The following is a 14109-nucleotide window of genomic DNA, read 5'->3' as shown; positions in this document are numbered from 1 at the left end:
AACTGTGTTTTCAATAGAGCCTGTCCCACAGGGGTACTGGGGTCTACCCTGGAATAAAGTTGCAGGTTTTTCCTAAGTCTCTCAAGGCATTCTGTTGGTGTCTCGTCCCTTTTTTGTTGTTCCATGAAGGCCTTATTAATATTTTGCCCCCTGGGAACAGATTCCCTGATTCCCTGAACTATTATGGTTCCTAGATCAGACATATGTGTCCGATGCTCAGCATTCTGATTGTCCCCGTCCGGCCGTTGGGTGGGCCATTTGATATCTGCTGTGGGACCTTGTTGGTGCTGTTGATCCCAAATCCGCATCCCAGCCCTACGGATCATTTCCCTTTCTTCCACTGTAAATAATATGCTTAAGATGGATTGTAATTCCTCCCATGTATAAAGGCTAGGTCCCAAAAACTGATCTAGTTTTTCAGCCACCCCTAAAGGGTCTTCTAATAAATTCCCCATTTCCTTCTTAAAATCCCGTACATCCTCTGAACTCAGGGGCACGGACACAAAACCCATCCCTGGTTGCGGTCCTCCCATGGGGAGTTCTCGCAAGGGGTACAGCTGATCAGGTCGCCCACCTCCCCTCGTTTGACTCCTCGTGACCCTTCGGGTTTCTTCTGGGGAACTAGGAGGGTCTAGATCCCAGTCCGGGGTTGTTGGGGGGGGGGCTATGAGGAGGGGCTGGTATTGGGTTTTGAGCTGGAGCTGAGGGAATATAGGGGGGAGGAGAAACGGGAAGTTCCTCCAATATTTTGCTTTTCTTCCTCGAACCCTTCTCTTTCAGGGTAAATATCATGGTCCGAGTATCTGGTCTTATTCATAAACTAGCATACTCACTTTCTTCTAAACTAAAGGGCTCCTTTGAATTCACATATATATTTGGGGCCTGACATATCCATTTTCAAAAGACCCGTATATTGGCCAATAAAGGGGGTCTCTTCTAATCTGCTTCCCACCCCATACTTGCATGCAGTAATGTACCATTTTCTCTCGACTTTTGCCTTTTCGGGAGGGCCAATCGTTCCAATACTTAATCATTAATCCTAAAGGGCTATCGACTGTAAAGCCCTCTATGGGATCAGAAGACTTGCTCTTTTTCTGTCCCATCTTCCGGAGCACACACACACACGCTCAATCGCTCCCCTAGGTCGTGGCCCACGCCCTCGCGGACAATGGGAACAGCACTACTGTAGGGTCCGCTCTCGCTTCGTCCCTTGGGGACGTCTCACTTAGACGTGCTCCGGGGATCCCACCCCAACCGAACGGAACCACTTACCAATACTTTACTCAATCCTGAGTCTTCGTTCGGATCTTCGTGCACAAAGTTTACGGGATACTGCAGTTCTTTTGCTTACTTGTCCTGATTTAGGGTTCGGAAATACAGGTTCTGGTAGGGGAACTATCCACTCAGGGGCCATCCGAAGACGGGATGGGGCGCCTCCCCTGAGTCAGAGTCCCGAAACCAGGGAAGCCTGTATCCGAGTCACGGCACCAAATTGTTATGGGTAAACGCGACAAATTGACAACCACTCGGGCCGGGTTGCATAAATTCCAATTTAATAGAATAATTGAGCAAGTCACAAGTAAGCAAAACAGCGCTGGGCGGCCGGGGAGTCTCCTGCTCCACCAACGGCGCGCGCAATCCCCCGCTCACAGTCCCCTTATATGCCTGTAACTTCTGTGGTTGCACCGGCTGTTGCTGGGGGGGGTCGGGATGAAAGCTGGGGTCTTCCTCTGTGTTGTACGTGGTGCCTTTCAGGTCACGTGCATACATTTCACAATGCAATATCGCTCTGCTGGCTCAGTACAATCATTGTGGTGATAGCCGGTACTTAGCGCCTAGTTTCATGATAAAATCACTTCACGAGTTGATGTAACAAATTATTACCTATCACACCAAGGGAGAGACAAAGTGACCCAAATGTAGGTAGTTTCAGGCTACCGCTTAGCGTTAGCTTTTTGACCTGACTGTGTTGCAGTATATAGAGGCTATTTTACAAAAGGCATCTCATCTTTTCTTATGTCCCAGAAATACATCAAAAAATGAGTAACTGCGAAGGGAGGGCTCTGGAGTTCTCTAAAGATAATTTGCATGAGCTTAGTGTTTCTGAAAGCACAGTTCTTTTAAATATTAATGTTATTCTGTACTGCAACCAGAGAGTGAAAGGGCAAAACCCCACAAAAATATGTTCTTATGTGTTCAGAGCCATGTTCTCCTGTAGGATTTGTTGGCACAAGATTTGGGGCCACAAAAGAAACTATATTTTTCAAGGAAGGCTGCAAGTTACTAAGAGAGTTAATTGGTTTATAATGTTTTAATAAGATCTCCTGGGAAACAGATTTAATAGTACAGTGGCTGTATCCCATAATAAAACACTTTATAGAGGGTATTATTATGTAAGATACAGTGTGTCTAACTGGAAAGTATTTTCTGAACTTTGAAGGAACAAAATCTAGGTCTATTATATTGGAAGTCTGGAAACTGAGGATATGTGGCCACATTACTAAAAATGAAAACAACTTAGTGATTTAGGTGGAAATGGTCTGCTGCAAGGGAATCTGAGTTTGTCATGGAAAGGTCTCACAGAGACCTTATTTTTAAAGGGGGAAATAAAAGGATCCAATGTACAGTTTTCTACAGGAACTCATAAAACAAACCTCTCTCCCCTTTTCTGTCCCCAACCATAAGTTTTCCTGCACAAAAGATGAAAAATAAGTAACAGCACAGGGAATTTTTGGACCTGAACTTGGATGCCACAGTACCGTGTCCATAATCAAGATGAAACTACAAAACTTACCACATTTTTCCTTTGTAGGTTGTGAGGTTGAAATCCTTGGAATTAGACCAAGTTATTGTCGCGAGTACTTCAGCGTCCCAACGGACAAAAACTTTGCGGATGCAATCAGCGATGCTCTCGAGTCCTTGCGGTACGTCCCTACAGTGCTGCAGTGTGATGTTGCATTTCTCAGGGAAGAGTGTTTGGTTTTACTAGCAGCCTTGTTGCAGGGCAATTTTTCAGGATGAGCTCCCACACAGGAAGATGGGAGCTGAGACTGGTTTATAATATTGTCATAGAAATGTGACCATGTACAGAAATAAACAGTTACAGTAAGGTCAGAGGAAAAGGAATATTTCTTTTTTCATTCACAGGTTGCAACACAGAGGAGACATCCCAATTTACTATATTTTCTTTGCTGTTTATTCCTAAAGAGATGAGGTCCAATCCAATTAAGTATTAGCCTGTGAAAATCAGTTCACTTACCTGCAATAGTAGACTTTGAAATATTTAGATTTAGAGGGAACATCTGGGAATTTGGGAATTCTGAAATTCAACTCTGGTCACTTGTTTGCAAGACTAATGTTTCGGCTCCTTCTTCCGCATTTTAGAACATCATAGGCATAATGCTTTTGGAGCTGACAATCGTTTTGTGCAAATGCGAGCATAATGAGAATATAGGCTTCTATGTATGTAGCCAGCTGGCTTCTAGGAAAAAAATACAGTCCACACCCAGCTTTCCAGTTCCACCATTTCTCATCCAAGTGTTAATGAGGGAGAATTCCATATAGCTTGTAAAATCAGGGAAGGTTTGATTATTGCAACTACACAGCCACATGCATAGCCCAGGCCTTACCTTAGCTATAACTAGGCTCCCTCTTTTAAAGCACTGCTGGTTCTGTAGTTTATCCAATTCCAGGATGCACTTCTAACTCATTACTTGCAAACCGCTATAGCAGTTAGAATCTGAAAAGCCTAGTATTCAGATGCCAAGGATTTCTTGTCCTCAGTAAAAAGGCTCCAAAATGAGGAGAGTGCTGATGGAGCCGTCACTCCCAGTGGCGTGCAGGGTCCTGCTCACAGACACTCGCAAATCACCTCCTGGTAGACTGTCATTTGTGGCATGGAGTTTAGAGAGAAACTGTCTCGGAACACATGAGGCATTTGATCCTGAAATAATTTAGTTTACATTTTAAGAGAGTTATCTATGTGTGGCATGAGGGGTTCACAGGTGCCATAGGAGGTTTTCTAGAACTGCTGCAACATTTTTAGTTCGGTGGATAATGAAGGGAACGGAAAACTGAATAGAGGGACTGGACCTGATTTCTGGAGGAAAGGCAGAATTACCACGGAAAGCTTTTAGGTCGGGTTTCATTTGCAGATGGGCCAGGATGGCTTGAAGCCTCCTGCCTGGTTTCTATGAAGCGAGGTGTGTAGGGCTGTTCAGGAAGGGTCACAGCTTTGTAACTGTGAACACGATGAAAAGCAAGGCATGAACCGTTGCAAACTCCAGCCCTTCAGGCTGCTCTTTTGTATAGCTGGAGCCCATTGAAAGCGTTTCAATAGCTAATTCACCCAGAGTCACAAGGCTGCTTGCTGCTGCCTTCAGTGAAAAAGAAGAAATGGGCAGGAATACAAGAGAGGCAGTGGTGCCACTCATAAGAGGCCAAGCTGGCACTTTCCGTGAGAGAGTAAATCAGGGACTTACAGTAAGAAGGGAGGGTACAGAACAAATTGAAAAGGAAGGAGAGAAAAGATAGTAAGTTTTCCTTGTCTTTCCCTCAGTCTCTTTTCCCTGTCACCCATCTTCTTTGTTTAGTCCTCAGCAAACAATCTTCTGTGCCGCTGGCCAGCCCATAAGATGTAAAGCCTCTGAAATGCCTTTATTTAGGAGCACTCATTAAGCAGGACTTAACCTCTCTGGATAGAAGAGTCTTGAGTGGTGTTTTCCTGTTACGTACATCTTTTGAAAGAGTTTCTGACTCCCCACGCTGTACAAAAGCCAGCAGATCCAGCGCATTTCCTTTCTGCCCTCTAATTAAAAAGCCAATTAGCCTGAGGCTGGCATTAGCTCAGTGTGGGAAAACAGCCGGTGGCAGGAGCACTGTGTCACCCAGAGCGGGTCCTTGTGCAGCTGGTGAGCTGTGGCTTCGCCCTAATGGCAGGTATTAACGCTTAATGACTTGCACTTACTGATGCTGCCACTGAGCAAAACTTTCCCACACTAGCAAACCTTTCAGGGGCTTCAGGCGAAGGAGAGTAAGACTTTTTACTGTGGCATGGTGGTCTAGGGATTAAGTTGAATTTAGACATGGGAGTATCCTGTCCCATCTTAACTTTACCTGAGTCAAAGGGAGTTTTATCAATGTCTTCAACGAGGGCAGGAGTAACTGATCATGGAGCCACTGAGCATCTCTTATAGTCAGAGGAAACCATCTTTCAGCAAAATTCTTCATTTTCTTCAAAAAGGCCTTTTGAGAACATTATTTAGATCAAAAACATTCAAAACCAAGTCAAGCACCCATTTTTGGCAAGTTAAACTAAAAATTCCCTTATGTCTTTTCCACAGCTATAATTTAAGGGCTGTTGTAATCTATTTACCTTGGACAGATGTCGTGAAGATTTTGTGGTACTTGCAAACTGTGCTGAAAAACGAAACCCTTTTTGGTATAGCCATAGAGGCTGTCCAACTTTAGCATGTTTTCTTTAGCAATTTCTTTCAAAAGTTACTGGTGATGGAAGAAGGTAAGGACTAGTACACAGTTAGAAAGACAGGTTACTTTCCCTATGACAGTCCATGACCAGAAAAGCCTAGTTTTCTTAGAAAAACAGTCTAAAAATGGAAGCAAAGACGTACTCAATCTTGCAGGCTCTAGATGTGCTGCACCCAACGCTGCAAACTCCTAAGCATGCAGCATAACGTGGGCTTGCCCCACTAAAGTCACACATGCGAAGTTCAATATTTATCCTTAGAGGACTGAGACCTCATTGAGAAATCCCGTCACAGTCTAAATAAGACCACTTGTTTTCTGCAATCGAACTCTTGCATGGCTTTTATCTAGATTGAAATAATCATTTGGTTACAGGTGAGAAGACACAAAAATGTATAAGTGGTTAAACAATACAGGCACTCCAGAAGAAGAAAACTGTTTCAATTGGTTCAATGAATATGTATGTTACATAGGGTTAAATTTTAAAAATTAATGTATGCCCAGTATAGGGGGAAAGTAATGATGAAATGAAAATCGGGGCGAGGGAAAGGAAGAGCAGCTTCATTTGAATGGTTTTAAAATCACAAAGAATTGGAAAGAATACTGCTCTGCAGTGTCACTGGCAGAGAAATTCCCTGCTCAGGCAGAGCTGCTCGGCTTCCCACAGGGATCCTTTGTTGAGGCCTTTAGCAAACTCACAAATGCCAATGATAGGCCCTAATTCATGTTTTCAGTCTCTCACCTCTGATTTTTTTCTCCTCTGTCTAGCTCATTACTGCAGACTGTTAGGGTGTCCTTAATAACAGAAGCTAGACTTGTTGGGAAAACACACACAATCTTTTTGTAGGGATTTTCATCTAGATAAGGGTATGTATTATGGATGGCATACCCTGTCATGTATTAAGTAAGTAGGAAAAGACTAGGTTTGAACTTCATGAGCATAGATTTGCATTTTTATATGCAAGACTACTCTCAGTAAACTGTAAAATGGTCATGAAAATGTAATTAGGCATTGATTTATATGCTATCCCTACTAATTAGGCTGAGGGCATTCAATGCAGAAATGTGTGATTAACTAACTTTGTACAAGTCTCCCTTTGCCTCTGAGATTACCTTAGCTCGCCTTTGTTCATTGATCATATTCCTGAACGAAAGAACCCTTCTATAATCTCACCCCAAGTCATACAGTCCTGGTTTCTGCAAGGTCATGGAAGAGCATGTCCTGAGATGACTGAAGCGATTTGGAAGACCTCACATTGGAGAAAGCCAGAAGTGCCAAAACTTAATTAAAGCACATTTAACTTGTAATTCCCATAATTTTTTAATAAGGGCATTGAGCACAGAAATTAGTACTTCTTCTGTCTCTTTAAATGAAAAGCCTTCTTAATTGAAAGATGTAGTAGAGAGCTGCTAGGGCAGATTGCGTTTGCACAGTAATCTTTGCCTGGCACCTCTGATGTGGGTCTCAGGCCACCCCAAGTGACCCTGTGAGCAAGGGGTTTGATGAAGCCTTGTTTCTGGTGTTTTGTGCTTTGTGGTCAGCTGGGAGTACCTGTGACTGGAGCATTTAAATTGGCACTTTCTTTCTCTTCTCTTCCTGCTTTCCCTCCTTCTGCAGCTGCAGACTTTCATAGAAACGTAGAACTTCACCGTACTGAGGTAGACATTGACACCCTTGCATCAGGCTTGGTTGCAATCAGCCAGTGGGTCCAAACTACTGGGGGGGTGTCTGACAAAAAGCAAAGCAGAGACAGGGTGACTGCATGAGCTTTATTTCTTCAGGAAACTTGGCTCGTAATGGGCAAAGAGCATAAGCCAGTGTGAAAAGTTATTGTTTTCCAGTTCCTTATGTCCTGGAACCCTATGAATAATACTAATATTGATAGCCATGCGTCTCCTCGCAAATCCCTCCATTGCCCCCACATCCGCTCCTTTGCTTCACCTGCGGTGGGCTGCCTCTCCCACGGGAGTGGGGGTTTTGGGGTGGGGCGAGGACCTTCTCCTGTGTCTGTGTCACAACAAACGCAGTGAGAGGCAGAGCCTGCTGTGGCCCTTGGGTGCTCTCGCCATGTGAGTAATACACCCGGGAGAGCACCAGCAAGGAGAAGACTTTAGTAAAAGCACAAGCTGGAAGCGGAAAATGTTCCTGTGGGATTTGGTGACTGTAAGTGGTGGTGAGGAAAATGATGTTAACCCCCAGAGCAGCAGCGTGGTGTCCTGGCCCCCGCAGCCTCCGTGTGCACCAGCCTCTCACTGCTCCCCCTTCCCTCACCTCCAGCAACGGCAGCGCAGAGATGGCAGCGGTGTACTATGAACGCATTGACGTGGAAGGGCACCACTATGGCCCCGCATCCGTGCAGCGCAAGAACGCCTTGAAGGAGGTGGACAAAGCCTTGAGCAACATGATTGAGCAAATCAAGGTCAGTGACATCAGAAAACGGAGCCCCTGGGTGTATTTTGTTGCGCCTGACACTATAACCCTCACGACCCTTCTAGCAGGAATGCTAGTGCCCCTGCCCGCTGTTCACTGTGCACGTGGCATTTCACAGCCCCAAAGCCCCTTGTGCCTTGTCCCTTGTGTCTCCTCCATCCTGGCCCTGCATAAAGGTCGTTGGCTGCTGTTGTGACTGGGCTGCTGAAACATGCTGTTAAAGAAGCTGAATTAATACTGCGAGAGGGTGCCCGTTACCTTAAAATAATTTTGCCATTACAACAAGAGTTGTTAGAGAGACCTTTTCAAAAATGGCAATTACTTGAGATCCTACCACAATGTTTGAAAAAGTTTTTTAAAACTGCTCTTCTTGGCATTGCGGAGAGGCTATTTAACACCTATTAATTGGATGTACTGGCCGTAAACTTTTATTTCTTCAGGAACAGGGGCTATTGATATCATGTGGAAGTTAAGACACCATTCCCCTGTTTTTTGTAGATGGCATTATAATCCTCCTAGTGGATTATTATACCAATAGCCCCAGGAAACCATAAACCAATATACATGTCGCTCTGTTTATAGCTCGTGTTGCCAGCTGGAATTTATAGTAGACAAACAAATCAAAACCGCTCATTTGGTAAGGTCTGTGGAATCAGACAATTAACTTTTATAGTAGGTTTTATGACACTACTCAGAACTTTGTACTCAAACCTTTGTTTTAAAAACATTATCTAAATGATTTTTGCGGTGAGAAAAAGAGGACATCAAGCTTTTGGGTAAACATAGATTTTATGGCCATTTCTGATATCTCTTCACAATGGTAAATACATATTAGAGCTTTTTATGCGCTTAAATGTGGAGAGGAAAATGCAATTTCAATTTCAATAAATCATAAAAGATCTAATGGTAAGTGATTGTGTTTGAGAGGGGAAGAGGGAAACACCTTTGCCACAGGCGGAATTACGACAAAGGTGCTTTTGCCCCAGCATTTTGACCAAGAGATAAAGGGGATAAAATCCTGTCCAAGAGCAACAGGAACAACAGTTCTGTGGGACTGAGATTTAGTGTCTTGTACTTTATAGCAAGCAGAAATGGCATTTATACAGGTCTAGATTTTGGGGTAAGATGAGATTTTTGAGCTCAGGTTTAAGGCTGAGAAAAGAACAGGGGGGCAGATCTGTTGTAAGCAGCATTTGAAAACTCTCAGGTCAAAATGAGAGGAAAGCCCCAGAATCAGCAGTTCTGAGGGATACTTGCTTTGCTGAAATCAATTTATGCTCAGTCTGGAAGGAGATTTGATTTGGATCTGTCACAGACCAGGAACCGTGAGGATGTGCTTGGGTCAAGGGGTTCAAGCTCAAGCTTTCACCTCCCATATATAGGGTGATATATATATATGGGATGTCCCTTCAGAGCATCAGTCCATTTTGGTGTGGATATAGGTACCATCTCTCTACTGATTCCCAGCCCTGATTCACCTGTTTCTCTGAGGAACATCATAATGGTGGTCACACCATGTCTCAGATAATAATACCTCTAACTCAGGCCATTCTCAGTGGTTATTCAGTAGGGGTCAGATTTATTTCAGTAAATCTGCCATACCCTCTTAGACTCTAACAGTACAGCAAGCAAGAGTGGACTGCTGCCATTGCAGGGGGTGGCAACACTCTCCGCAGTGTATTTAGGGCCGTGCTCACCAAAATCAGTGGAGGGAGGCCAAATGGGGTTTAAAATTTGCTGGCAGGCACCAGAGGTCAGGTGGTGAAGTGCTTTCCCAGCCCTAATGGCTGTTGTGCACTCGCTTCACAGAGCAAGGGCCTTCAGCATGACCTCAATGTCCTCATCTTCTCTGACCACGGGATGACTGACATCTCTTGGGCAGACAAAGTGATTGAGCTGAAGAACTACATCAATATGAGTGATACCATACAAATGAAGGACCGAGGTCCTGTTGTGAGCCTCTGGCCAGTTCAAGAGAAGCACACGGAGGTAAGTACAGCTTATTAGGATTTATTTCTTTCATGTTTGTTTGTTTTGCTTTATAACAATTGTTACTTTAGTTTGGCCATAACATCCAAATTCTGCTGTCAGAGATGTGTGTAAAAATCAACCTGAGCCTCTTATCAGGAGTCAGTCTTTGAATCTGTGATTTTTGTGACTCTTGTGACTATGGTATCTGAAGGAAATTCACACCAGACAAATTAAAAAGCATGATCTTTCACTATTTTTTGGTGCACACACCTCCTTTCAACCCCATCACAATTTCTCTGCTTTTGATAGATATATAAAAGATTTTAGCTCAAAAAACATTTTTAGGATTTTATATATTAGCCAATCTATTTACTCTAGCTGGGACTTTCAAATGATCTGGAGGAGGTCAGGCATTCTTATTCCAACAAACTCCCATCAAATTTGAGGAATAACTCCATTAGACCAGAATTACCAAAGAAGCCCATTTTTACAATATTCCCCTTTGAAGAATTTTGAAGAATAAGCACATTTGATTAAATCAATCTTCAACAACCAAGGCCAGAGCGGCAGGATTTTGAGGGGCAAATTAAAACAATAGAGAAAAAAAATATGGAAACCACTTGAAAAGCATGAAAATGCAACATCTGTAACTCATACACTAGTACATTTTTCAGAAACAAATGCTTGAGAAGTCATTATGTTGTCCTCAGAATATTGATGAGTGGATATACAAAATGGGCTGTCTGTGCTCCAGGTGGAAAATCTGTTTTTCCTATCTTATATTTTAGCCAGTTCTGGTTTTGTAGCTCGCATATACATTGTAGGCTCTGTGATTTTTTGAAAGGGAACAGTTGTCAATTTTTGCACCCAAACAAGCTCTCTAGGAATTTTATAGCTGCAATAAACTGAACATTTTAAACTAGTGCCAGAATTTGAAGTTGTCTTTCAGACATGCTTTGCTCTATTACTCAAAGTTCCTGCAGCGTATTCTAGCACTTATATATGTCCTCCCCAGCCTTATCTCAGGGATCTCTATTTTTGTGAGCTAGACCTGCAGACAGGCAAGTGTAATGTTGTCACATACACATGGGGTTCCATCAGAAAAAGCTCTTAAGCACATGTTTCTGTTTCATTAAAAGACCTAATGTCCCCAAGTAGAATAAAATGCAATGCCTTGCATCACAGTTTTGTTTTCTTCCTTCATTTCTTTTTAGGATTTCTTACTGGAGTGCTGTTTTTTTAAGCAAAATCAAGTTGATTTCCTGTTTCCCAGGGCCAGTTTCCACCAGTCTAATTCACTTTAAAGAGCAATGATTAGGAATTAGGTTGTATCACAACATAAGGACATCACACTTTAAAAGTTATCCCATTTTGAAGCACTGGAAGCACTGCTGAAACACCAGAACTGCTTTTTAGTCTATGTCACAGTGGGAGGGTCAGTTTGAGCCCCACTGTCTCGTATCGCTGCATTCCTCATGGAGACTGTGTATATGATGAGGCATTTCTGTGCTGGATGGAAGTGTGACGGAGACTGAACCACCCCTGCTAGACAATGCAAATCTACCTTGCACACAGATAAACCCATCATATGTGCAGGGTGGGTTTCACTGCAAGGTTAGGGAAGAATCTTTCATTCTTGTTGCACGGGAATCTTCGCAAAATTGAGCTATTTCTTCCTGAAGATTTTTAACATTTAAGCAGTGATATAAGCTCTGGTCACTCGAGTAACCACCTTCTCTATAGCAAATGAGCATGTTCTTTAGGCATTTAAAATTTTTTTTCTGAATAATTTGGGTTTTAATCACATTTGTGTGATTATATTCCAGATGGCATGATTAATATTAATAAGCCACTTGTGTAGCATTGTGCACTTCCAAAGCTGCAGGCATTGACTGATTAATCTCCAGCATCCTTATGAAGCAGATGATAACTAAGCACTATCAATCCCTTTGATAGAGATTGACTGGTTAAGTGTAAGAAACAGAGGTGAGGTGATATTAGTTGTTCGCTCACAGCGCAGAGGGGGAACTAGTGGCAGAGGCCAGACAGAATATCCCCTTTCCACATCTGTACCCTGTCCACATCATGTCCTTAAGCATACTTCTTGTCATCGCTTAGCTTACTGTCTTCCTCAACAGTTTGGTTGCTGCTGGTTTGTCTGTGTGTATCTGTATACTCACATGCATACGTTTGTGAGTGCAAGTATTATAAGCGTACATGTGAGTTTGTGGGTTCCTATGTGTTTATGGTCCAAGTTTACAGAACCTCCTAAAACATATAAGCAGATTTTGCACAGCCATCATCTTCTGGACCAGCAAACTCCCAGTCTGAATGTGCTGATGGTTAGCTGTCAAAGGGGAGTAGCCATTTGACTAATTCAGATGTTTCTACATACCAATAGGTGCGTATATGCTCTTTATAGCCATATGGTGTCCTAACCCTTGTTTTATTTGCAGATATATGAAAAATTGAAAGCTGTGCAACACATGCATGTTTATAACATCAAGGATATTCCAGACAGGTTTTTCTACAAAAAAGGAAAATTTGTGTCTCCTCTAACACTTGTGGCTGAGAAAGGATGGTTCATAGTAGAGGTAAGGTATAATAGCAGTGTAGTTATACATTAATGTGATAAGGTCCAATATATCAAAACAACAAGAAAAATGTAGAATTCTATGCTGGACATTGAGTTAAAGACATCATTTACTTGTGCTGACTGCAATGCTAGCATCAAATATTACCGTGTGCTTGAAAAAGGTAAAGGCGTGACTGAAGCTAGACAAAGTTGAATAGTTAAGACAGATCCTTTGTCTGTGCCATCGTAAAACAAGAGGAGTTTATGTATTTCCAGTTCTGGTTTTGTTAATTTACTCCCCTGCACCCTGCTAATTTACCTGCATCTCTCAGTTCTGCTCTTGCCAGATGCGAAAAGACCATTTCCCTTTCAAGACGTTACTATCCCTCCATTCAACAGTACTTCATGACACCTTTTCCTTCTGCCTGGTTTCCCACCCACTGGACTCTGTCCTAAAACTGCCCCTTGTTCTTCCAAGCCAACCAGTTTCCCAGTGTTTACTTCCTTCTCCTTCCCTGTAAGCTTTGCCCATAGAAGCTTCCTCCGTGTTTGAATTCAAAAAGACCTGTGTTTCAGCTTTTTATCTTTTAAGCTAATCACTTCTTCACAAGTTTCCTGAATTTAACACTTAACACAAGAGATCACTCACTTTCAGAGTTTGTAAACAAATGTTTAAATGAAGGTAAATGTTCTGTTATCTGCCACAGCTGTTTTTTAATGCACATTACTGTATGTTGCTATATTTTGAATGCTTTAGGAAAAAGAATCCCCTTCACAAATAGGGATCTCACTTTTGTAGCCTTCATTCAGCCAACTCCCACCAAGCTCCTACCTCCTGCCTGGCTTTTTCCTCCCTCCTTATCACAGCTTTGGTTCCAGGCTACAGGGCTCAATCAGACCACCCCAGAAGATGATCATTTCTGGCAGGGAGGGGAGCGCGGCCATGGGGCGGTAATTAAATGCCATCAGGACTGGTCTCAACAGGGGAGGCCTTAGTGCCCCAAGGGACTGGACCCTGACCAGGCTTGGAGTGGCAACACTGCAGCACCACTGGAAGAGGGCAATGAAGAGCCAAGGAGTTTTGCTTTTTTGCATCTTCCACCATAGTCATTAGACCGTTTGCCTTGTAGATTATCATAACTCAGCTGAGCGCCTTCTTTCATGGCCCTCAGAGGTATTGCTCACCATGCTTTGCTCAAGAAGGTCCACGTGACCACATTTCTCACTAATGAACCTCACAGCAGGATGATGCATTCTACAGTGGAATAACAATGCATCTCTAAAAAAGCCCAATGGCTTTTGAGTAAAGATGGGTGAGCACAACATATCTGGTAAAAAATATATATATGTATGTAAATAAAGACAGAGATAAGATTCAGGCTTGTAAAGTAGGCATCTGAAACATTTTTGCTGAAATGATTTGAAAAAGTATTATAACTAAACTCTTTTCTACAATACAAGGTTCAACACAGAACATTTTTAGGTATTCTGTAAAAAAAAATGCACTTTAAAAATCATTGAAACTTTGACAAACCTTAATAACAGTGCAGCAAACACTGCTGCTATGGTAATTATTTCTGTCTCTCTGCCCATTCCTTCCTATTGTTTCTGATTTTCAAGAATGTCCTCTCATTAATTCTGTCAGATT

The 14109-nt window shown here is 42.7% G+C and overlaps 1 protein-coding gene across 6 annotated transcripts in view; it reads left to right on the top strand.

Annotated features, from left to right (window-relative positions):
• Window positions 1-14109, top strand: part of ENPP6 (ectonucleotide pyrophosphatase/phosphodiesterase 6) — a 54747-nt gene that overhangs the window by 23762 nt on the left and 16876 nt on the right. For 5 of the 6 annotated variants that reach the window (XR_010884413.1, XM_013942143.1, XM_067297958.1 and 2 more), the window contains exons 3-6: window positions 2813-2924; window positions 7763-7904; window positions 9725-9904; window positions 12343-12480. Coding sequence is in view for 5 of the 6 variants with exons in the window: in XM_013942143.1 (XP_013797597.1) it covers window positions 2813-2924; window positions 7763-7904; window positions 9725-9904; window positions 12343-12480 (572 nt within the window). In the remaining variant the exon portion in view is untranslated. Of the gene's footprint in view, window positions 1-2812; window positions 2925-7762; window positions 7905-9724; window positions 9905-12342; window positions 12481-13340; window positions 13480-14109 lie in introns of those variants that run through there. The other variant, XM_013942142.1, reaches the window with a different exon arrangement.

The sequence above is a fragment of the Apteryx mantelli genome, chromosome 5 (assembly GCF_036417845.1).
Source record: "Apteryx mantelli isolate bAptMan1 chromosome 5, bAptMan1.hap1, whole genome shotgun sequence".
NCBI classification, from domain to species: Eukaryota; Metazoa; Chordata; class Aves; order Apterygiformes; family Apterygidae; genus Apteryx; species Apteryx mantelli.
The sequence above is the reverse complement of the archived record's forward strand: the minus strand, read 5'-3'. Positions and strand labels throughout refer to the sequence as shown.